We start from the raw sequence: 24,751 nt of genomic DNA on the forward strand, positions 1-24,751 counted from the left end.
TCGCTCTGTGCTTTGGGATCAGTTTGCATTAAAATGTCTCCTAAACTGTGCAAAACAAAATGTAACACCCTTTGATAAGCACCCTTGTGTTTTACTTGGAATCGCACTATGATATATTGTGTGACTTATTCTCTGTTCCCAGCATGCAGAAAGGCACATGAAGCTGTGGGTGATGGAAATTGAAATGTTGTTTTTGTTTGAACACAAGGTGAGGAATGTTATAGGAACGTGATGGCTCTGTCTCAGGCCTGTTCTCTGGCTGTCTCACCTCAGTGTGTTTCTCAGGAATGTCCGTAGTTGTCTGCTCCTGGCTTATTTATTCTTCTCAACTAGTCTATGGTTTAAAAGAGACAATAATACGTGCAGTGTTACCATAGACTCTCTAAAAATCTAATGTGCAAAAAAATAATTTTATATCCCAGGTCCTTGAACACAAGAGAGCAGTTTTTCCAAAGTGTGTGAAGTCAATTTAATTGGAAGCCGTTTAAAGTCTATGAAATTGTGTGTCATAAAAGGAAACGACAAAGATAAAACGGCATTCACATTTCCTCTGGAATGAAATATGAAGTATTCAACTTAACATGAACTCGGAAGCCAAACGAATTCAGGAGCCCCTGAATTCACCTCCCAAACACCTGGATATGGACTGCCAAAGTAGTGGACACTAACAATTGGGCTAGCTGACCAAAATGAATACAACATTTTATTAAATGAACGACATGCAGGCACACAAGCACAGCATCCAAAACAGAACAGAGTACAGGGCCGAATTATAGTCATGCATTCACATGATCAAACGGCAACATCGTGAGTATATTCATTCACTTATTGCCTTTATACTACGCGGGTCACTGGGTAATTTTGTTTGGGATGGAAACCATTGCAATGATTAAGATGAGACTTATTTTCTGTCAACTGTTTTAACATCCATAATTGTATCTGTAGGAGCCTGGCGGCGTAGTGGTTAGCACTGTGGCCTCACACCTTCAGGGTCGAGGGTTTGATTTCTGTCTGATATCTTTTGTGTGGAGTTTGTTCTACGCCGTGCTTGGTAGGTTACCTCCAGTACTCCCACAGTCATGCAGATTAGGTTAATTTCTGTTTCCAAAATTGTGTGCGTGTGTGTCCTGCGATGGATTGGCACCCTGTCCAGGGTGTGCCACGCCTTGTGCCCCCAATTTCCTGGCACAGGCTTCAGGCAACAGGTACAGGTTGGGGTACTTGTAGACAACTTCTCAAAATTCTGTATTTTTTTTACAGGTTTGCTGACTGCACTGCCCCTACCATTTACATGCTTATTGCATAGGCAGTAATATCATTCTTAAATCTATCTCTGAATGATGGCAAATCCATCTGTCTATTTTTAGTACTACCGAGAGGCTTGAAGCCTTACCTGGCGAATGTTATGTTATGTTGTGTGGTGTGGTCAGTGCCACTTTGTTTATTTCCCTCTTACAAAACCAGAGGCTGTGTATGTGCACAAAAGACAGGAACCAGACCTGGAGGAGATATTTGCTAACAAATATCACAAATATATAACAAATATTACTTTTGTTAGACATTTCCTAACAAAACTCCTTAAAAACAAAGTTTTCGTTTTAATACTTAACCAGTAACATTCATGGTAATGATAAAAAGACAGTAATTAAAATGACTGTTCGCTTCTTCTGCATTGTTCAGCACTCAGACATGTTCAAACTGTTTGAGCAGCAGCATCATTAATGCACGACTAAGCATTTTCCTTTTCAGAGTTGCCAGGTGTGCTTTATTATAAACAGTAAGATATTTTTTTTTAGAGATTGTGAGAGTGGAGGGAGTCAATTCGACTATATATTATGATTCTTTTGTGTGGCAATACATGTATCTCCAAACAGACTCCAAAATCTATTTTTTTAAAATCCATTTTTAATTTATATGTGTTTGTATGTCAGCTGGTAAATAATTGTATAATTGTAACAATATCTGAAAAAGAAAACTCATATTTAATTGAGATATTTATGAAATCGTGATACTAAAAAATTTGCAATACAAATCAAATTTGCACTCTAATATTACCTAATATATATAACCTAATATTTTCCTTGTGGTTAAATTTATATTATTTATTTATCCCTGGACAAGTGGGATGAATCTGATGGTTTTAACCCAAATCCACTGCAGTCCCTGAATTTTTTAACAGGATTTATGGTTCTCCTTAAACTGAAAAGTCTGATTCATGGTGAAAAAAGTGGAATCCGCTTTCTTTTTTTTTTTTTTTTAAAAGGAAAACAGTTTTCAAGCCACAGGATAATTGTCAGCTGGTCTACATAAAACACTCACTGTTTGGACTGCCAAGTCATTTAGTTATTCATCGCCATATGCCGCTGTTTATATCTTTTCCTACTTTCCTGTTTTTGATGCAAACACAAACCTGTCAGCAGTCATCTTTAACTAAGTATAATGTGATTTGGCTCAGTTTATTTTTTTTTTTTGTTCAAAGTTTTTTTATTAGTTTCCGCAGCATATATAACACATACATAGAAATACAATCATAAAAGTACAGAAACAAACACAGAAATACAAAATTACTAAACTAAAGTCAAACATCCCAACTCCCCAATCGCCAGACATATATATATACAATGCATACATACAGAAGCCCAAAAAAGGATGGAAACAAGTGTATTATAAGCCTAGGGTAGCATATCCTAATAAAGATTCCCCATTCTGTTACTTTTTCTTTGTCTTTGTCACATTACCGCCTTATCTGCATCCATATCTACTATGACAGTTAAAAAAGGCTGCCAAATATTATAAAATTTCTCAGTAGACCCTTTAACGGTATATCTAATTTTTTCCAGCTTAAGTTGACCCATACTCTCTCTTATCCAGTGGGTGTGTGTCGGTGGAGCAGAGTCCTTCCATTTAAAGAGAATCAGCCTCCTAGCTAGGAGAGATCCGAAGGCCAGCACAGTGTTCATCCTTTTGTTAATAATTATGTTTTCTGGGGCCACACCAAACAACGCAATAAATGGAGATGGTTCTATCCTCTCTCCAAACGTCTTGGAGAAGGTCTCAAAGATGGTAACCCAATATGTGTGAAGCTTCGGGCATGTCCAAAACATGTGCAGCAGGGTGGCAGGATACTGTCTGCATCGATCACATATAGGGTCTATATCAGGCATAATTTTAGAGAGTCGGGTCTTGGACCAATGCAAGCGATGAACAATTTTAAACTGTATCACAGCATGCCTAAGACAGATGGATGACGAAAAAATTCCTTTTATTATATTGTGCCAAATTTCTTCTGAAATAGGTTCCTCCAAATCTGTTTCCCATTTATTTTTAAGCAAATTAAGTGGCTCTAGATTATGCCTATTAAGTAATTCATATATCCTACTTACAGTTTGTTTTCCGATTGATTTATATTCAAAAATTGAGTCTAATAGAGAAGCAGGAGGTAATGATGGAAAGCAATTAGAGTTCAACGCCACAAAGCTCCGAAGCTGAAGATATCTATAAAAATGCGAATTAGGGATGTCATATTTTTGTACCAACTGCTCAAAGCTAGCAAAATTCCCCTCGATATAAAGATCAGATAATGAAACCACACCCTTTTTAGCCCAAACATCAAAAGCTTCATCCATCATTGATGGGGTGAACATGAAGTTCTTTGCAACTGGAGCAGCCTGTAATAGATCTTTAAGTGCAAAGGACCGTCTGATTTGGTTCCAGATCTTAACTGAGTGTATAACTATTGGGTTAGAGGTTAGGCTAGATATGGGCTGTGTAAATGGTAGTTTAGAACACAATAAAGCTATTAACGAAGTAGGTCTAACTGCCGCCGCCTCTAAAGCGGGCCAAGCATGGGATGAGTCATCTTCAGTTATCCAGTAGAACATTGGTCTTATGTTGGCTGCCCAATAGTAGTACATGAAATTCGGGAGTGCCATCCCCCCCATTGAACGCGGTCTATGTAATATACTTCGTTTGATTCTTGGCGGTTTTTTATTCCAAATGAATGATGATATTTGATTATTCAGTTTAGAAAAGAAAGATTTAGTTAGAAAAAATGGAAGGCACTGAAAAATATATAAAAACTTTGGCAGTATAGCCATCTTTACTGTATTAATTCGTCCACCCAGTGAAAGAGGCAGATTGTCCCAACGTTCAAAATCATATTTCAAATTAGATAAAAGGGGCTGAAAATTGGCTACATATAAGTCTTTATATCTGCGTGTAATCCAAACACCCAAATATTTCAATTTATTATGACTAATTCTGAAAGGGACTGAGCCTAAGCAAGACAAATTAATTTTATCACCAATAGACATTAATTCACTTTTTTGAACATTAATTTTATATCCAGATATTTTACTAAATTCGGTAAGTAAGTTCAACAATTTAGGAAGACTTGAGCTGGGGTTTGATAGATACAGCAACATATCATCTGCATATAATGAGACTTTATGCTCCAGCCCCGCCCGCTGAATGCCCTCGATATCAGCCCTTTGCCTCAAGGCTAGGGCCAACGGTTCCATTGCTACTGCAAACAAGAGTGGGGACAGAGGACAGCCCTGTCGCGTGCCACGATGGAGCTCAAAGTAAGCAGATATATTATTGTTAGTCCGGACAGCAGCTAGCGGAGTTGTATAAAGGAGTCTGATCCAAGCAATAAATCTGTGCCCAAAACCAAATTTCCCCAAAATATCAAAAAGATAGTCCCATTCCACCCGATCAAATGCTTTTTCAGCATCTAATGAAAGAACTATCTCCAGCACACCGGGCGGGGAGGGGCTATGGAAAATGCTTAAAAGTCGCCTGACATTAGAGAAAGAATAACGATTTTTAATAAACCCTGTTTGGTCTGGGGATATAATGGATGGTAAAACCCCCTCCAAACGTCGCGCAAGGACCTTAGCCAGCACTTTGGCATCAGTATTTAAAAGGGAAATCGGTCGGTATGAGTTGCACTCTAGGGGATTCCTATCCTTTTTAAGAATTAAAGAGATAACTGCTTGCCGCGTAGTTAGTGGCAGGGATTTCAGTAGGAGCGATTCTTCATAAACAGAAAGCAATAAAGGAGAGAGCTGGTCCGAAAATTTTTTAAAGAAATCTGTTGGGAATCCATCCGGTCCCGGTGATTTGCCACTTTGCATAGATCTAATGGCTAAACTAATCTCTTCGACGGTAAGGTCTTTTTCCAACCCAGCAACCAGCTCTGGATTAACGGAGGGAATGTGAATTTTTCCAGAAAAGTCCTCCAAGGAAGGAGGGTCCTCATAAGCCTCAGAGGTGTATAATGACTGGTAGTAGTTCTCAAAACATGCATTAATTTTTAAGCTATCAGTATTCTTGCAGCCCTGCTCATCATTAATTGCAGAGATTGTCTGATTGGCAGTTTTTTGCTTCAACTGATGAGCAAGTAATCGACCAGCCTTTTCCCCGTGCTCATAACATGTATGCCGTGATTTAGAAATGAGATATTCTACCTGCCGCGTTGATAGAAGATCAAATTCAGTTTGTAATAATATACGCTTTTTCATCATATCCACAGAGGGCGTATGACTGTTAAGCATATCTATCCTCTGTATTTCATCTGTCAGCTCTTTGAGGCGCATAGTGTTAATTTTATTTTTATTTGCACAATATGATATTATCTGGCCTCTTAAGTATGCTTTTAGCGCCTCCCAAACAGTTAAAGAGGACATCCCTGGCGTTTGATTTATCTCGAGGAATGATGCAATCTCAGAAGAAATAAATTTTATAAAATTATTTTCTGACAGAAGCAGAGGATTTAGTCTCCAAGGGCGATAGCTGGTCTGTGTATCAGGAATACACATTGTCATGGCTAAGGGACCGTGATCTGAAATGACTATGCTTTCATAACCACAGTTAGTAACGAGGGGAAGAAGTCTATTATCCAGAAAGAAATTATCTATACGGGAGTAGGTATTATGAACTGGGGAAAAAAATGAGTATTCTCTTGAGGTAGGATTGCGAAACCGCCATAAGTCAGCCACTCCATAGTTTTTAAGAAAGAGTTTAATTGAGCGAGCCGACCTGGACAGTGATACCCTCTTGGGCGAACTACGATCTAAAACAGGGGAAAGTACACAATTTGTATCGCCACCAAGAATAAGGTGGTGTGTTGTCAGATTTGGTAAAAGGGAAAAAAAAATGAAAAAAAATGCAAGATTATCCCAGTTTGGTGCATAAATGTTGGCCAAGATGACTGGAAACGAGAACAGCTGTCCCACAACAACAACATAACGCCCGAATGGATCAATTTCTGTTTTAGTCATTGTAAATGGTATATTTTTATTAATAAGTATGGCAGCCCCTCTAGCCTTTGAGTTAAAATTAGAGTGATATATCTGTCCCGACCAACTGCTTTTAAGTCGAGAAAGATCCATAGTACGCAAATGGGTCTCCTGAAGGTAGGCAATATCCACATTATGTTGCTTTAAATGTGCAAATACCTTTTTGCGTTTCACTGGGTGATTAAGCGATTTAACATTCCAAGTCATGAAATTGACTCGGCAGCCTTCCATTCTTCTAGCTTTATTAGTATCTATCATATTATAGGGATATAACTGGATACATGAAAATTAGGAATGCTACAGTGTAATAAAGAATGCAAGATACAGTGGGCATCTGTCAAAATAAGTCTGGCACTTGAGCTAACCCCACCCACCCCTTTATCACCAACAAGAACAGGGTGAACCCTATACCCTTCCAAAACAAATCCACACATCGAGTGTTTGTGCGTGTTGGGGATGCTATAAGATCAACAACAACAACAAAAAAAAAGAACAAACAACAACACAACCCCCCCAGGCTCTCGACAAACCCCTCAATCAAAAACCCTTTAAGCAGCGTGCACTGTTATTAAATTAGATTCCACTTTGAACAGTGCCATACGCAACACGAACATTAACATCTTTCAGTGAAACATGGCTGATCATCACGATTCCTTAATAGGTGAACCAAGTTATTAACCAAAGGGAACAAAAACAAATAGCAATTCAGGTCAATTAAACCTTCACATTCTTGTACCTGCGTAGCACTTGGAGTACCGTATACATCAGTAAAGTTCAGTCTCAGTCCTTCTCAGGGGGAATGATGTTCTTCTTGACATACCTCTTTGCTTCCTCCGCATCTGTGAATTCTTTTTCTTTACCGTCATGTGAGATACGTAGCCGGGCTGGGAACATAATACCGAAACGGACGCCTTGACGGTTGTGCAATAATTTCCGGACCTCCGTGAACGCAGCCCTGGCCTTAGCAACGTTTGCCGTATAATCTGGGAAGATGGCGATTGGTTCCCCGTTGTAACTTAACGGAGCTCGGGCGCGCGCGCGCTTCAGAACTTCCGCCACATCCTGATAGTAATGAAGTTTAGCTACGATGGCCCGCGGCTTTCCATCCGATCTCCTTGGCGCCAAGCTTCTATGGGAACGATCCACAAGTACATCTTTTTCCAAGTGCAGCGATTCCCTCAGCAGCCTAGCCACCGACACGGTGGAACTTGACCCATCTGTCTCAGCTACTCCAAGTATCCTAATGTTACACCGTCTCATCCTTCCCTCCAGGTCATCGCATTTTCCTTTCAGAGCGGTCACCTCTGCTTTCAAGTCTGTTACCACAGTCTGTAGACTATTTACTTCGTCTGACCATGTTGACAATCCACTTTCCACCTCTTTGATCGAGGTTCTCATTTGATCTATCTCGGAGTGAATCGCCGCTGTATTATTCATAATTTCGGCCTTAACCGCCTGCATTTCGTTTTTAAGGTAGTTGAAATCGTCAGCAAGCGCATTTTTCAACTCAAATTTAATAACCTCCGAAATGTCCGTTTTGAGGGAGCGAAGTATCTCTGCTTTTAAATCTGCCACCTCCATCTTTTCTGGGCTGTCCAGCGGGGGCGGATTCGTTCGCGATCTAGTAACGGTGGAACTCGAGGCCGGTGCGGCGCTGGGCCTAGCAGCCGATGATGTGTCGAATTTGTATTTACGCAGTTTTTCAGCCATTAGTTCGTACATCAACTATTTCCCGGATTTAGGAACACATTCACACAGATTTCAAACAGATTTCTCGTGCTGGTATGTAAGATAAGGCACTTATTAATTTTATAAAACAGGGGTTCAGCGAGAGCCCAAGCTAAATACGTCCTACTCCATTGACATCTCCCAGCATCCCCTTGGCTCAGTTTATTTTAGCGGTCAATTCAGAATGCATTTTTAACAAATCTGAATTAAGTAATGAAACCAGGTTTGATAATAGAAAAAATTAATCAATAACAGCGCAGTGCAATTAATGTACAATACTTTTTGGCTCAACAATATTTTTATTGATTTTAAACAGGAATATAACAGGGTAAACATGTAAAGTTTCAATATACTATAGATTCTATGACCCCCTTATAAATCCTATAGCACCCACCCCACCCCTCCCTGACTCCAAGCCAGCTTTACATGCATAAGAAAGGCTAGACGCCAGGCATCTAAAAAACAGGAGAAAAATGGAAAACATATATACATATATATATACACATACATACACATACATACACATATATATATATATATATATATATATATATATATATATATACACATGCATACATATACACACATACATATGGAGCTGGAAGTTTTTTAGTTCTGCATGCAAAAAAAAAAAAGAAAAACAAGAAAAACAAACAGACAAACAATTAAATAAGAATGGAATCAAACTATTAATGTATATAAAAAAAGCCAAGGAAGGGCCCCCACACCTGCTGAAATTTCAAGTCTGAATAACGGATTGAGTAGTGAATCTTCTCCAGGGACAAACAGGACATAATATCTCTGAGCCACTGGGCGTGAGTGGGTGACGTGGCATCCTTCCACTTGAATAAAATAGAACGCCTAGCCAGGAGTGTCGCAAAATGTACAATACTTTTAAGACTCTTTTTCTTTTTTTTTCCCTGATTTTCTCCCTGTTTTCATCATGTCCAATTCCTCGCCATCACTAGGGGGCTTCCACATTAAGGCTACTACTACCACTCAGTCGGGAGGGCCGAAGACTATCACATGTTTCCTCCGAATCACGTGACGCCAGCCGACCGCATCTTTTTGAACTGCTCGCTCATGCACCTTTGGGGGCAGCGTAACACATTGGAGGACAGCGCTATCCGCTTCATCCGCTTGTGTGAGCTCACAGACGCGCCCGATTGGCTGTAGAGCCGGGAATAATGTGGGAGCACAAAGTACCTCTCATCCCTCGCCTCTGAGAGCTCGGCCAATCAGCAAGACTCTTAAAACTAAAAGTTAATGAAATAAACTTTTAATTGAATAAATTGTACAGCAAAAGTGCAGACTCCCCCTAAAACTTATTGCAATTTGCTAACAGACAAAATGCTTGTTTAAAGTAAAGTAACCACATAGGGCAAATTTGTTTTAATTCGGAATTAATTTTCTGTATGGTTACACTTAACATTGTTAAACATCAGCATAACAAGTTCCTTTTACAACATAATGGTTATAAAAGCAGATACAGTAAAACCTCGGATTGCAAGTAAACCGGTTTGCAAGTGTTTCACACGAAAAGCATATTTAAAAAAAATTTTTTTGATAAACGTCTCATCAAGTATCATGCGCTTCTTGTTTTGACGCAGAGAGTAACATGATCACAACTGAGTCAATGTTTTTTCTCCCCCTTTCTCCTCTCCTCTCTGTGACAGTTAGGATTCTTTTGCAGACTGTGTCGAAAATTAATCACACACGTGCTCTCTGCTTCCCATGTTCACCTGGATAGGTGAACAATTAATCAACCTATCCACTAGATGGCAGTAGTGAGTAATGGTAAGGATTTGCATGTTCAAAAGAGCGAAGAACAATGCAGCTGAACGCGGGAAACAGAGTGTGTCATTAGTTTTTGTTATAACTATTTTATGTCTTTCCGTTGTTACAGAACTGTCTGCTCTGTGTTACTACACTTTTCAAAAGAAAAGTGCAGGTTAATTTGTTTTATTTTTACTTAATATTTTGCATGATTTATTTTAATAAAAATATTTTTGGGTTGTGGAACAAATCGTCTGGGTTTACATTATTTCTTATGGGGGGAGTTCACTTTGATATACGAGTGTATTGATATACAAGCAAAGTTCTGGAACTAATTATGCACGCAATCCACGGTTCTGCTGTATTTCTTTAGCGGACTTAAAATTTCTCCAAATAAACAATTACACATTTGACTTTATTAAATAATAACACTTTCACTGTGTGAGTCTGGTAGAAGAGCTGTTACTGTAGAACTAATACATTATTTTAATAGAGTTATCATTATTGTTATAATATCATCATTATTATTATAGTTATTTTTATATTTATTTATTACATTAATAGAGTGCATTAAGACACAATATGGGCTGCTGTTATAGAAAATGAACAAACATCTTTTGACTATTTAGGATTAAGATTTCAGCAGCACAGTGCAGTAAAGAAATTAAATGAATGAATGAATGAGTGGCTGACAGAGCCTTTATGCAGCCACTCCACAGTGATCTCTCGATGTTGCTGATCCTAACCATGGTTTAGCTGTTACTGTGTTACAGCAGTGAGCAGTAAATGTAACTGTAATATAATGCAGTGCATCTTTATCTCAACACTATGTGAAAGCAGTGGTTAAAGAGATGATGGAGGACAGAAGAATGACCGTGTCTCTGTGGAAGAGAAATGAGGCTGTATGGAGGAGGAGGTGTCCTGCCCACACGCGCTCTCTTTCCTGAACCCTCCAGAGTGATGAATGTCTCTTATTGTACCTGATTTTATTCCACACCACTCCTACACACGCACACACACACACACACACACACACGCACACACACGCACACATACACAAACTCTGACTAGCTCCATCTTTCACACCAACAGAGAACCTGCCCGCCAAAATGATGCGGCTGAAAGCAATGAGCAGAAGAAACGGATACGGAGCATCACACGTATTAACATCACTGTAATGAATTGTAGGAATGTAGAATTACTTAAATGAAAATTTTAGTATTTTCTGAGGATTATCCTAAAATCAGGCCATTAAATAATGTTAAAACCCTTTTCTCCTTTTACCAAAACACTTCTCTGCGTGTGTGACGACTCTGCTTTTTTTCCTCTGTACTGACCTAAATCTCAAATCAGTACAGCCTCAATTCTTCCTTCTTCCAAAACATTCCTGTAAGATCCTGGTCCTTGTTTTATGACACGAATGCATCACTTTTGCTTTATATCTGTTAGCTATACTTTCATACCATGAATCTACTGTTCCACCACCAAGAAGCGTGAGCATCAACACTCAAACAATAAGTAATGAGCCCATTGTACAGTAAGAAAACATTCCACACACCACCAACCTGAACCCGTGACAGGTGGGAGGCTGGGCTCAAGGATTGTCATCCGTTTGTCTTATGACCAGGCGGCATTTTATTTGCATTGGAGTTTTTTCCGCTGTTCTATAAAAAACTCTACAGCCTGTTGTGTGTGGAAAATTCCTAGGAATCAGCAGTATCTGAAATACTGAAACCTGCCTATTTGGCAACAACTTTCTCATGGACTACGTCTATCCTGTGTGGCCTTTCTGTGTTAATTGTAATGTCAAACCATTTCTTTTCTCCTTACTTCGTTCACTTTTCTGTAACCTTTTTTTCCTCTGAGGGTGGGGTAGCTCAGTAATTAGCACCGTTGCCTCAGAATTCCATTGTCTGATCTCTGCTCCTATGCTTTGTGAGTGACCCTTAGGTACTCTATTAACCCCAGATCCCAAAGACATGGTTGTAGGGTGATTTTCGTCCTTTGTCCAAATCGCTCCATTCGTACCTGGTAAGCCTGGCCAGCCCTCTCCCTCTCTCCCCCTTAGTTACTGTTACTAGGTCACACAAGCTATCCGAAAATGGACACAGAGACTCTTGCATACATTCTGAACAATATGTATGTGGATTTTTTAACCAAATGCATAATTTTTTTGTTAGGAAGAGTGATTCAGAAAGATTTCAAAATGTTCCCAGCAGAGTTACAGTACCGGGCAAACAGTTAATAGAAAGCTTGGGTTTTTTAATACAAACTCTGTTATCGATTATCTGACTGCTGAATTAAATTTTTACTGAAAAAACACATATATATTCAATAAAATAAAGCAGAATATTATATAAGCGACCACTTTTTTAGATAATAAAAACAAAAGCGTTCTGCTTTTGTAGGCGATAAGGTCTCTCAACCACAACCACACCACTATGCAGAACTACACAATATTTTCATAATTGGTCAAATCTATCAATCTTCTTACATCCATGAACACTATGGACAATTACACGCTCACCTTCCTTCATATCTACACTACATGTCGTACGTTACATCCTGGACCATTGCACAAAGACACTTTAATAACTTTGCACACCTACCTTCACAACTACACTACATTTTACAGTTTTACGTTTACATCCTGGACCAGTGCACAAAGACACTTTAATAACCTCTGCACTAAGACACTTTGTTCTATGCATATTTGCACACACCGTACAGTATATTTCAATTTGCACAGTATATTTCTATTTTGTACATCATATTTCTATTTTTATTTTTAGTTCTATTTTTTTTTTCCTAGCACATTTCTATTTTTATTTTTAGTTCTATTTTTCCTAGTTTAATTTAATTTTTTAATTTAATTTCTATCGTATTTCTTTTATTCATATTTATTTCTTATTTGTAAAATTTAACTCTCTTTTAGGGTCAATGGCAGTCGTATAATGCATTTCACTACATTTCGTACTGTGTATGTTTGTGTATGTGACAAATAAAATTTGAATTTGAATTTGAATTTGCATGCAAAAAAAAGCAGGTCTGACAAAGTTTTTAGAAGAACTGTCTGTGGTTCTGCAGGATGGAATTTGGAAAATGTAGGAAAATTTTGTAGCAAAAACTGCTCAAATTGTACTTGAAAATAAACGGTACCTCAAATCGTTGTAACACCAAATACAGACTTTATTTTATTTATTATTGTTTACTGGGCTTTATAGTTTTTTTTGTTTGTTTTTTTGATGGCATTCTTGCTCTGCAGCATTTCAGCATTGCAAGCGAGAATTTTTGACCACAGTTAAAAAGAGCATTTTGGATGTTTGAGTTTTTGATAAGGAGAATGTTGACTCCACACAAAGTGAACAGAGAAACAGCTATAAAGCAGGACAACTTTGTGAAGTTGTATTGAACATGCAAAGCAGGGTCATATTATGTCTCATGACCACTGTTGGGTGTAATGCGTTACAAAGTAACGCGTTGTCACGTTAGAGTACTTGGATTAATTTTTTCATGTAACGAGTAATCTAATGCGTTACGTCCACCATTTAAATACTCAGTTATTTAGTTATACTTTTAAAAATCTAATCAAATTTATGTAATTTGTCAGCCAATCAAAGAAGATTTTGCCTCTATCATTTTTTGTAAAAGAATTACTCGGGTTAATCAGGGAATCGTTTCGGTCCTAGTTTGTTGTCTGGCTGTGTGTGTGGCCATCCACAACTTTAATCCATTTTAAACACTTTTTCAGCTTTGGAAATAGGATGAAATGAGCCCACTGTAACCTTTTTTTAGATATCACTTGTCATTATTGCGTGTTCCCCAAGCTTCTACGACTATCACTACTAATAAACTCTAATAAGTACCTACGTTTGTGGGACAATGTGATAGGACTTATGTAAGGTGAGGTCTTATGAAAATGTTGTACATGTGATTGACAGCTGGTCAAAGGTCCAAAATGAGGTCCAAAGGAGTTTCATGAGATCGGCTCCAGCCCCCCCACAACCTTACGAAGAGTAGGCCTTATGGAGCAAATTTAGTCCTTTCAGTTGCTGTTATGCTACTGTTTTTTTTTTTTTTTTTTTTTTATAGACATGAGTCAAAGTAACATCTGCTTTCAGCTGTCTTTGAGCATTTCCTTTATTGACTTTCACAAAATGCCTCCATATGCTTGAGTCAGAAGAAAATCAGTCTAACTGACCGTTCAGTAAGTCTGGTGGAAATTTTTGCTTTTTACTGCCATACAAAATATTTACCTACAGCTTTATAAAATTAAATAAATTAATAAAAAAAGCCTAAGTATTATATTGGATCCGCAACTAGACTTTAGCTCCCTCCTAAAATTTTAATGTTTATTTTGTCCAATTTTTTTCAATGTGGAACAAAGTCTCTGTAGCGGATGTTCTAATTCATGAGGTGCAGAAGAAAGATGTTTTGTACATTCTGTAACTTTTAACTCTTTACCTTTTTTTAGTTCCTCGCTCTCCTCAGAACATCTTGCTGTGTTCCTGATGGAGGGGAGGTTGGGAGACTTTCAGAACGGACACCATGTTTCCCTGTGTCTCCCCATGGTCTTCTGCTGAACCGACAGCCCCTGGCGGCTATGCCTCATCCACCCCTCCAGCCCAGACACCTGAACAGACGCTTCCGGACCTGCTGCGCGGGTGTGCCACGCTCTCAGCCCCGCCCCTGAGCCCCTGTACAGCTGACATGGAGTCCCTCATTGTGGTGACAGAGTACGAGCCTAGTGAGGGCAGAATGGGCGATGTTGACGAGGACGAGCCAGAGGAGATGGATAGCTCAGAGACACCTGAGCCGGCCTCGGCTCCGCCCCCACCCTTCCATGCAGCATCCTGTGATCTTTTATCGCATACGACCAGTCGACCTGAGGCTCTCTTCCCGGGGACGCAGGAACACCGCGGCAAGCTGAACCTTTCAGACAGGAAGCTGTCACTGCAGGAGCGCTCGCACACCCTCTCCTCACCTTGCGGATCACCGGGCCTCAACGGACGTTACATTTACCCCTCGCTGCCCTACTCACCCATCACCTCGCCCCACTCATCTCCTCGCTTGCCTCGTCGGCCCACTGTCGAATCGCACAGAGTTTCCATCACTGATCTGCAGGTAGGCACGCGGCCTGATGACAGCTATGAAATCTCTTCACACTTAAGTTGAATTTGGAGACTTTTAGAAGCAGAATTGTTGATGTTTCCACTGCAATGAACTTATTCAAAGTAAGGTTGTCAGACAAGCAAAGTATAGCAAGGAGAAGCCAAGTATATATCCCAGTATTTTTTAAATACTGGGATATTTTTTTAGTACTTTTATTTAAATCTAATGAAGAGCACAGACAGTAGTTAATCTGTGACAAAGTGTATTTTTGCTAGCGTTGGGTATTATTATATTTTTTTTTATGATACTGGGTCCTATATTTTTAAAACGCTACTGGTGACTAAAACATTTACGTCAATGTAATTTGACATGATTAAATGTCAAATATTTTTATTTCCTTTAAATGTTTTTTTCTTTTCTAAGGACTGTGTGCAGCTGAACCAATACAAGCTGAAAGATGAGATCGGAAAGGTAATTTCGTTATTGTTTGATTATTGATCTATAAACACCTCCCAGACTCTAATGTAATGGACCGTGGTTCAATAGGTTTTTTTTTTTCCTCCTTCTGCTAGACATCATAAATTATGAGGCAGAAAAAGCCTCCTCAAATGACTTACCTATTGGAGGATGCTGGGAGCACCACAACTTTCATTTACATAAAATCAAGTTTGAAGAATTTGCAATGTTTTCTTCAAAAATGTTGGCAACTGGGATATTGATGCAGGAATCGCAGACTTGGCAAAACACAAGAACAAGGGAAACAGAAATTAGTCTCATTTAGAATATTAACCAAAACTGATTTAGATCAGCGTTTCTCAACTGTGTGTGCTGTAGTGTTTTTCTCAGCTCCAGGGACACCTGATTTAACTGATGATAATTAACAGCCTTTTCTGAATTGAAGTGTGTGTGTGATAGCGCTGGGAAAACACTACAATGTGTAGAGCAGGCCTAGATCTAAAACATGATTTAGAATTTGATTTAGAGCACTGTTTAGTAATGTAGAACATGATTTAAATTGTGAATTAAATTGATTCAGAGAGGCAGCAAAATTTGGTTGCGAACACTCGTGCGAGGTCACAAATTAATCTACCAATCAGGATTTTATTTATTACACTTTTGTGATCCTGAGTGCAATGCTTTCTCTCTCTCTCTCTCTCTCCTCTCTCTCTCTCCTCTCTCTCTGTATGTGTGCGTGTGTTTGTAAGTATGAGAGAGAGGGAGAGAGATGCCTGTTGTCTCTCTTTCTTAGTGTCTGAGCTCAGGAGCTCCTGCTGGACCTCCAATCTGCTCCACCAACTGGACCTGCTGTGTGTGTATGTGTGTATGTGTGTGTGTGTGTGTGCATGAGAGAAAGAGAGAGTGAATGAGTGAGCAAGTGAGATCATTCAGATTGGATATGCTGATCTTCTTAATCACTAGCCTTTTCTGTTCTTTCAATAATATACTTGTTTATAATTAGATTTTTCTTTTTTATAAACACTATGCCTGGTCATATGTAATTTTTATTTTTATAGCTATACTATATAAGAGGCAATAAATAAGTCTGTCATTTTTTTTTAACATGTTATCATTCTGGTGTTGTGAGGGGAAAGATCGTAACACGGCAGTATTAAATATTATTATGGATATTAAATATTATTATTTGGTGGATGCCCTTATCCAGAGAGACTTACATTTTATCTCATTATTGATCTGAGAAGTTAAGGGTTTAGGACCTTGCTCAATGTGGTCCTGGAGTTTAAACCTGGGATTTTCTGACCAGTAGTCCAGAGGCGTAACCCTTGCCCCCTCATTATTTTTATTACTTGCTCTAAAAAAGTTTTTTTTTGTGCTGCTGTCAGAATATTCTAGAAACCTAACAAATGTTCATAATTTTTGTAATGTTTAATCCTTTTATGTGTGTGCTGTTTCTCACATGAATCTTCTTCTTCTTTTTAAATGAGGGGTCGTACGGAGTTGTCAAACTGGCCTACAATGAAGACGACAACACCTACTATGTGAGTCCTATATGCACGTGCCTGTCTTCCTATAGTTTCCATAGAATATATTTGTCTCCACAAATAACAACTGAATATGTATTATGTATTATTTTTTCAAGGACCACTTATTTAAAAATGAGGAAAGATTAAGAGTTTTGTCAGCTTCATGATTTTGACGTGCGGTGTGCAAACTTTTGCACTGACATGTATACATTAAGCATGCATCCTGTTTGACCATGGTGTTGTTGTACTGTATGCGAATCCCTTGCTCTAATTGTCTTGTCTGTTTCACCATGTCCATTTACACACAGGCGATGAAGGTCCTGTCCAAAAAGCGTCTTATGCGACAGGCTGGATTCCCACGTAAGTGTGTGCCATGTGGCAGATGGGGAGCTCTGTGGGGTGAAGGTATAACCGTGTGTGTGTGTATTCTGGATCTCAGACACACATTTCTGCTTATACAGGAAGACCTCCTCCTCGAGGTGCCCGCTCTGGTCCCGAGGGTCCACCTCAGCCCAAAGGCCCCCTGGAGCGGGTGTACCAGGAGATCGCCATCCTCAAGAAGCTGGACCATCCTAATGTGGTCAAGCTAGTGGAGGTATTTGAGTATGCAGGGGTGTGTTTTCTGCACATAACCAGTAGAGGACACTGTTGCAGTGCTGATCTTAGTGTGTGTGTATGTGTGTAGGTGCTTGATGACCCAAGTGAGGACCATCTGTACATGGGTAAGTAATGACATACAGTGTAGGGTCAGGGAACCTGATTTACAGTGATGTAAATATCATCTTATAGTGTTAAAATGTTAAAACATCAGGGTTGAAAGAAGGGTGATAATAAATAAGTATTAAGGGGGGTAGAGATCTAAAACATTGATCAGAGTCTAATAAGAGCAAATTAGATCATTATTTCATCACAATTGGATTTGTTATTACTGAACATGCAGAATGCTGTTCCTGCTGTTTAAGCCAAAATTAAGAAATAGTATCTTAAGCTTATTAAACTTATTATATAATTGCACAGTGAAATTCATAACATCTTAAAATCCATATTAAATATTCACTGTATGTTTAAACAAAACTTTGTAACTTTATTTAGAATCATAAATGAATCAGTTTTCATAAATGAATACCAGGTTTGTCAAAATGTTTGTTGTCCAAAGTTAATTCACAGTTTATTTTGTTATCAGAATAGTCATATTAATGCAGCAGTATGTTTGTGAAATAAAAAAATGTCTTTATTGAATATTGTGTTTCAGACTGCTGCTGCTATGCTGCTTCCCTCTCCTTTATACAGACATAAGTAAACTAATATTTATCATGTTTTTTTTCTTTGTACAGTATTTGAGCTGGTCAAGAGAGGGTATGTAGACTTTCCAAATGTTTAAATGCACATAGTCAATGTACTATATATTGTATACAGAATTCTGTAGTGTGTTTATTCCTTCGAGAGACATTTTTTAAAACTGTTAAACTGGTTACGATACAACTCAATCACAACAGTTGACTTTTTTTTTTTTACCGTTTGATAGATATTTAAAGGAATTACCCTGGATAAAAAATTGTGTTAATAAAACATATTTTTACTTTATTACTTCATTATTTCATGATATTGTTAAGATGCAAGTAAGTACCATCAACACAGGACCCACAAAAAAGAAAAGAAAAAGAAAAGGTTTGTCTCTCAAATAAAAAAAATAATAAAAATCTCATCTTAGTGGTGTTTTTTGATGTATGGTTACAGCGCAGTGATGGAGGTCCCTGCTGATAAACCCCTGAACGAGGAGCAGTCACGTTTCTACTTCCAGGACCTGCTCCGAGGAATTGAGTACTGTGAGTTTAAGAGCCACCTCAACATGTGATTCAGGGTCTGTCAGTTTGCTTTCAATAGAAATTATGACATTCTGTCTACTCCCACACAGTACACTATCAGAAGATCATTCACCGGGATATTAAGCCATCTAACCTGTTGGTTGGTGATGATGGGCACATCAAAATCGCTGACTTTGGAGTCAGTAACCAGTTTGAGGGTGCCGACGCACTGCTCACCAGCACAGTGGGAACGCCAGCATTCCTCGCTCCTGAGACTCTCTCCGAGACCCGCAAGAACTTTTCGGGCAAGGTCAGAGAGAGAGAGAGAGAGAGAGAGAAAGGGGGAGCATCACAGCTCAGACATGATAGTGCTATATATCACCTTTTATCATTTACAACAGAGTAAATTTAAATGATGCTGCCAAATTAAATAAAATTTATAAATTTTAACTTTTGCAGTTAAAAAAGATTTGCAATAAAGTGTCAAAGTATTTAGTGCATCTTTAGTGGATGATGATGATGTGATTATAATGCAAAACATTAACATGTTTCCAGGCGTTGGATGTTTGGGCTATGGGGGTAACGCTGTACTGCTTCGTCTTTGGCGTGGTGAGACAGATATCACTTCTCTTTCTCATTTTTTACATATATATATATATATATATATATATATATATATATACATACACCCACACCTCATGTGTCTGAGTGTGAGGCCTGATCCAATGTGTGTCCTGCAGTGTCCCTTCATGGACGAGCGCATACTGAGTCTGCACCAGAAGATTAAAACACAACCTGTGGAGCTTCCTGAGCAGTGAGTATATATAAATATATACACACATATAAATTAACTGCAAATGTTTTAGGTAACTGTGAAAAATGCTGTAAAGTGAAAATGCTTTTAAAAATAGAAGTTAAATACTTTACTTTTTATCAATTAACAATGTGGAAAGTAAATGAAAAGAAGAGAAATGCAAATCAAATCAGTATTTTCTGTGACCACCTTGAGATTTAAAGTAGGCTGCCTCTAATCGTTCTATCTATTCATAAGCCTAGACAGACTTGTTGATGTTGAGATCAGGGCTCTGTGGGGCCCAAACCATCACTTTCAGGACTCCTTGCCCTTCTTTGTGTTCAGGATAGTTCTTAATCTTCTTGGGGTCGTTGTCTTGCTGCAAAATACGTTTCAATCAAATTGGGACGCCTCCCTGATGGTATTGCCTAATGGATAAATATCTGCCTGTATTTTTCAGCATTGAGGTCATCGTTAATCTTGACCAAATCCCCAACTCCAGACTTGCAAGGAACCTCCACCATGCTGTTGCCTGCAGACACTCTATTGTTTTGCTCTCTAGCCCTCTGCCTCCTGCTACAGCCAAATATTTCAAAGTTTGACTCATCAGTCTCATCAGAGCACCTGCTGCTATATTTTGCACCACAGTTCCTATAGTTTTGTGCACTGTTAAGTTAGTTAGCCTTGTTTTTGTGTTGGAGATATGGCTTTTGGACTGCAGGTCTTCAAATCTATACATCTTTAGATGGGTGTACTTGGGTCCCACCAGTTTCTGCCAGTTCTTTGCTGATGTCGTGGCCGGACATCTTTCGATGTCGCAGGAGGAAGTAAGCATGACATGTCTTTCGTCTGCTGAATTAAATGTTTTTGGTCGACCACTGTGTCTGCGGTCCTTAACATTGCCCGTTTCTTCGTGCTTCCTCAAAATATTTTGATCTGCACATTGTAAAACCGCAGTCTGCTTTGAAATCATTGCCTGGGAAAGACCTCACTGCTGCAGTATAACTACCTTCTGTCTTGCTGTTATGCTTAGTCTTGCCATGGAGACTGTCTTCGACAACCTCACCTAAGTAGCAGATTTTTTCTGTATCTCACCCTATTTTAAGTCTCATATACAACTGTTTCTGTTTCAGTTAGTGACTGTTTCAGTGATTATCTCCAAATATTAGAATATTTCCTAAGATCAATTTAAAAAAGGATTTATAATGCAACTATATCCAATTTCTGAAAAGTATGTTTATTTATGCACTAAACACATCTAATTCAGTATGGCATGCGGGCGATCAGCCTATGGCACTTCAAAACGAGAAACAGCCAAAAATTCGAACCAGAAAATCACTTGACAAAAGACAACCATGTAAAACTACCTCAGAACTCATTTATTCGTGACCACCATATTACACCAGACACACACCACTCATGTCCGCTTACTTTACAGTAAAAGCTATATATTCGTACAGAGATTGTATTTTGTGTTTTAATTTGTATTTTGCTTGTATTCTCCATCACAGTGCCGACGTGTCTGATGATTTAAAGGACCTCCTTTTCAAGATGCTGGATAAAAATCCTGAAAACAGAATTACAATTCCACAGATCAAGGCCAGTCTCTATAAACCTCTTAATATTCACAGCAATAAAGTTTACCTGCTGCTTCTAGAGTTTTCATTTCTGGAAAACTGCACCACATATTGTAGCAAGTGCTACTAAATGTCTTAATGCTTTATACAGGAAATCCACATAGACACTGAATTTAATTTCTTCAACTGTTCAACATTCTTGGTTGGAAGTTTAGAAGCAAAAAGAATCTCTATCAATTAGGGGTTGATGAGAAAATCATCCCCTCTAAGTTTCAGTGTGTGTATATGTGTGTACAGGTTCACCCGTGGGTGACCCGGCATGGAGCGGAGCCTCTTCCTCCTGAGGATGACAATTGCTCCAGTCTGATCGAGGTGACAGAGGAAGAGGTGGAGAACTCAGTGAAACATATTCCCAGTCTGGCAACAGTGGTGAGAAAACACACACACTTCATTTTTTACTAGATTTTACTTTAGTATTCTTTGGGTACACTACTGGAGGGCCAGTGTCTAGCAGAATTTGTAATTTACAATCAACTAAACACATCCATTTAATTAACAGATTAGTTGAATCAGCTGTGTTTAAGGCTAACAGAAAGGCCACAGTAACTAAAATAACCACTTTTTCTAACCGTAATGAGCAGAAAAGCAACTTTGAGATGGATGGGCTTCAATAGCAAAAGCCGGTTAGGTTGTAATTCTGTTAATTAAAACAGCAATATGAGGGTGCATATGGCACAAGATCCCCAAAAATGGACAGTTTAACTGTGGGAAAAGACCAAATGACACTTATCAATCTTCATCTGTCTTGTTTTGGCAAACCCCCCTTTATTCTTTACATCGCTTATCCTGTACAGGGTTGTGTGAGGTGTAATTTCTGGACAGGGGGGCAACCCATTGCAGGACACAAGCACACACATGCACACTCAAACACTAACTTGGAATCGAAGCAGGACTCGAGCCCTCGACCATGGGTGCGAAGTCACAGTGGTTTTTGACAGACCAAACTAATAAAATTGAATTATTACAGTATGTGCATGCTTTGTCTACTGTGTTCATCTTACTTTCATGGGCCTGTATCACTTAAGGTATAAATAATGTTTGTCATATCCTAATCAGGGTATTGTTTGATGTGGAGGCGTGAGGTCTGGATGGTGTTTACGTTGTCATGTAAACACAAAAAAATTACATATTCCTTTATAGATAAATGTTTTTTTAGTGATCTAATCCATGTACTGGTATTGTTGGACTTTTGAGAGGTAAGAGGAAACCAGAAAATACATTTGTTAAAAACATTTTTTTTTTCCACATTTTTTTTATTGAACAATTGTCAAACATAAACATATAAAACATTAAATTAAATTTACCTTTAAACATTACCTTATTCCAGCATATTAATATTGAAAATATTATTCTATTAATAAAATATTAAAGGGGATCATTATCATGTAATTTTTAGTCAATTAAACAGTAGATATGATTATATCCTATGTCACATGTAAATCTTTCTGAAAATTTGCAGATCTTGGTGCGCACCATGCTGCGTAAACGATCATTCGGGAATCCATTTGACTGGAGCCGCCGGGAGGACCGCAGCCCCACTACACAGGGACACGGCCTAACGTAAGCCTCTGGCATTCTGCACTGGAACGGAAATCATACGCCCTGGTATTCTGAACATACTATAGGATTCTTTGAGGTTCTCACATTATGCATCCTGTGCTGCTTTTGCACTCTGTATATCCAGTCAAAAAATAATGTCCAAAATATTTTACCGTATCTCCCCCCCCCACCCCCTCCTCTTTATGGATTGTGTTGTGTTTAAGTCCAGTACCTAGAATGTGATTGTGGTGCTTCCCTCTGTCCTGCCCTCTAGAAAAGGGAGAGCAGGGAATTTACGATACTGCTACATTCACGGTAACCAAAGGTAAAAAACTGCTAGTTTGCTGAATCTTCCTTCTTCCCCTTGTCCTGATGTTTCTGAATGAAAAGCTGACTAAATTATCTTGTATGAATATTGTATATTTTAATTATATATATACATCACATTAAATATTTTTGTATTTATTTAATGCACCACATTTCCCTAATGTTTTCTTGTTAATGTTTAAAACTTGGCAAAACTGGGACATGTCTGTGTAAATATATAATAAAAAAACAACATACATTTATTTCATATGCCCAAGAAAACAAATGCTTAATGTGATGTTTATGCAATTCAGACATATGAAATTCATGTACAAATAATTTTAGCAGCTTTCACCCTCCATGCAATTATTGCTCAAGTTACACATGATCTTGCATTCACAAAAATTATCATATGACATGACTGCTAGTCTTTCAACTCCGTACCTTAACATGCAGCTTCAAGTGAGCAAAATCATAACTTAGCAATATCAACTACACAGATTATAATATGCAATTTTATGATAGCCATTAGAGCAGGTTGAAATGCAACAAGAAAGGCGAGCAGTGATGTCATAATTCCAGTCAAACGCAACTTATTGTCCATCACTTGTTGAGCCAGGTAGGCATGGGAATGAGCATGCACATGAAGCAAGACTCAGGATGGTCATGTCTAACTCATGACTCATAAAGCATTTATAATTATGAATTTCCCTCTGTTCCCACTGTCTGAGATCATGAGATCTGCCGTAAACATCATAAACTCCATTTTTGAAAAATGCTGTAAGGAGTTTAGTTTGTGTTTGCATTTTGCATGTTATATGTGTCATAGCTGACCACAGGCTCAGGCATGACTCTGGAATTTTCTGTTCCAGATCTATTGACATACTCGATTGTAGCTCAGTATGAACAGACATGGCGACTATATCTGTACTAAACCACAAATTCGTCAGGAGCGAGTAGGCAGGATGCAGTTGCAAATGTGTCTTTATTAAACATTGTAATCCTAAACTTTACAGTGCCACAGAAATGAGTAATTTACCAAAAACTGAGAAAACCCTGGTCCTTAACTAATGATGCTAATTAACAAGAAACAAGTTGGAAACCAAAAACAAATAATCTAAATTAAAACAGAAAGTGACTAAAACACAACAATACAGCTCTACACTGTAAATTAAAACAAAATGTCCTAAATAGTTTGCATTGACATCTGTAACTGTTCCATCACAGTTATCACTGTCTGAACTATCATGACAGTTTTGGTACAGTGGAAGTACAGAGCATCACTGAGTTAAGTTATTTATTTAATTATTTAGTTAGTTATTTATTGGTGTCAAATTGTGATACTAATCAACAACAGCACAAAACACTTTAAAATGAGAAACCAGTTGCCAGACTGAAACAGCAGGTCAGTCCTATCAGGTACAGTATAGCAACAAGGTTCATGAACCTCTTGTCTGGATATTGTCCATGAAATACATCATTAGTGCATTATAAAAGTAAGATTGAATATAACTCTAACTGTAATGGAAATAAACTGCAAAAGCCAGCTTATCCTAAATTTCAAATTTCAATTTTACCTGAACATTATTCGGAGCAATTTATCAAGTTTCAGGATTTCAAAAACCGGACTGCAAAAGGGCGACATGAATTTCAGGACAATTTTATCTCTTTTGATGCAAAAAAAGTGGATGAAGCTAAGCCTGCCAATCATATGGCTGATATCTCCTATTCCCTTTAGCAAGTGAAGCAGTGAGTTAAGCAGCTGTTTAAG

The 24,751-nt window shown here is 38.4% G+C and overlaps 1 protein-coding gene across 2 annotated transcripts in view; it reads left to right on the plus strand.

The window, feature by feature from the left end:
* Positions 1-24,751, plus strand: part of LOC128507390 (calcium/calmodulin-dependent protein kinase kinase 2) — a 33,430-nt gene that overhangs the window by 2,968 nt on the left and 5,711 nt on the right. The window contains exons 2-16 of one of the 2 annotated variants that reach the window (XM_053478254.1): positions 14,281-14,930; positions 15,342-15,389; positions 16,862-16,915; positions 17,209-17,260; positions 17,362-17,495; positions 17,586-17,622; positions 18,235-18,256; positions 18,638-18,726; positions 18,816-19,015; positions 19,261-19,314; positions 19,446-19,519; positions 21,010-21,097; positions 21,373-21,504; positions 22,595-22,695; positions 22,949-22,999. In XM_053478254.1, coding sequence (XP_053334229.1) covers positions 14,355-14,930; positions 15,342-15,389; positions 16,862-16,915; positions 17,209-17,260; positions 17,362-17,495; positions 17,586-17,622; positions 18,235-18,256; positions 18,638-18,726; positions 18,816-19,015; positions 19,261-19,314; positions 19,446-19,519; positions 21,010-21,097; positions 21,373-21,504; positions 22,595-22,695; positions 22,949-22,999 — 1,712 coding nt within the window. In that variant the 5' untranslated portion in view covers positions 14,281-14,354. The remainder of the gene's footprint in view (positions 1-14,280; positions 14,931-15,341; positions 15,390-16,861; positions 16,916-17,208; positions 17,261-17,361; positions 17,496-17,585; positions 17,623-18,234; positions 18,257-18,637; positions 18,727-18,815; positions 19,016-19,260; positions 19,315-19,445; positions 19,520-21,009; positions 21,098-21,372; positions 21,505-22,594; positions 22,696-22,948; positions 23,000-24,751) is intronic. The other variant, XM_053478255.1, reaches the window with a different exon arrangement.

The sequence above is a fragment of the Clarias gariepinus genome, chromosome 19 (assembly GCF_024256425.1).
Source record: "Clarias gariepinus isolate MV-2021 ecotype Netherlands chromosome 19, CGAR_prim_01v2, whole genome shotgun sequence".
NCBI classification, from domain to species: Eukaryota; Metazoa; Chordata; class Actinopteri; order Siluriformes; family Clariidae; genus Clarias; species Clarias gariepinus.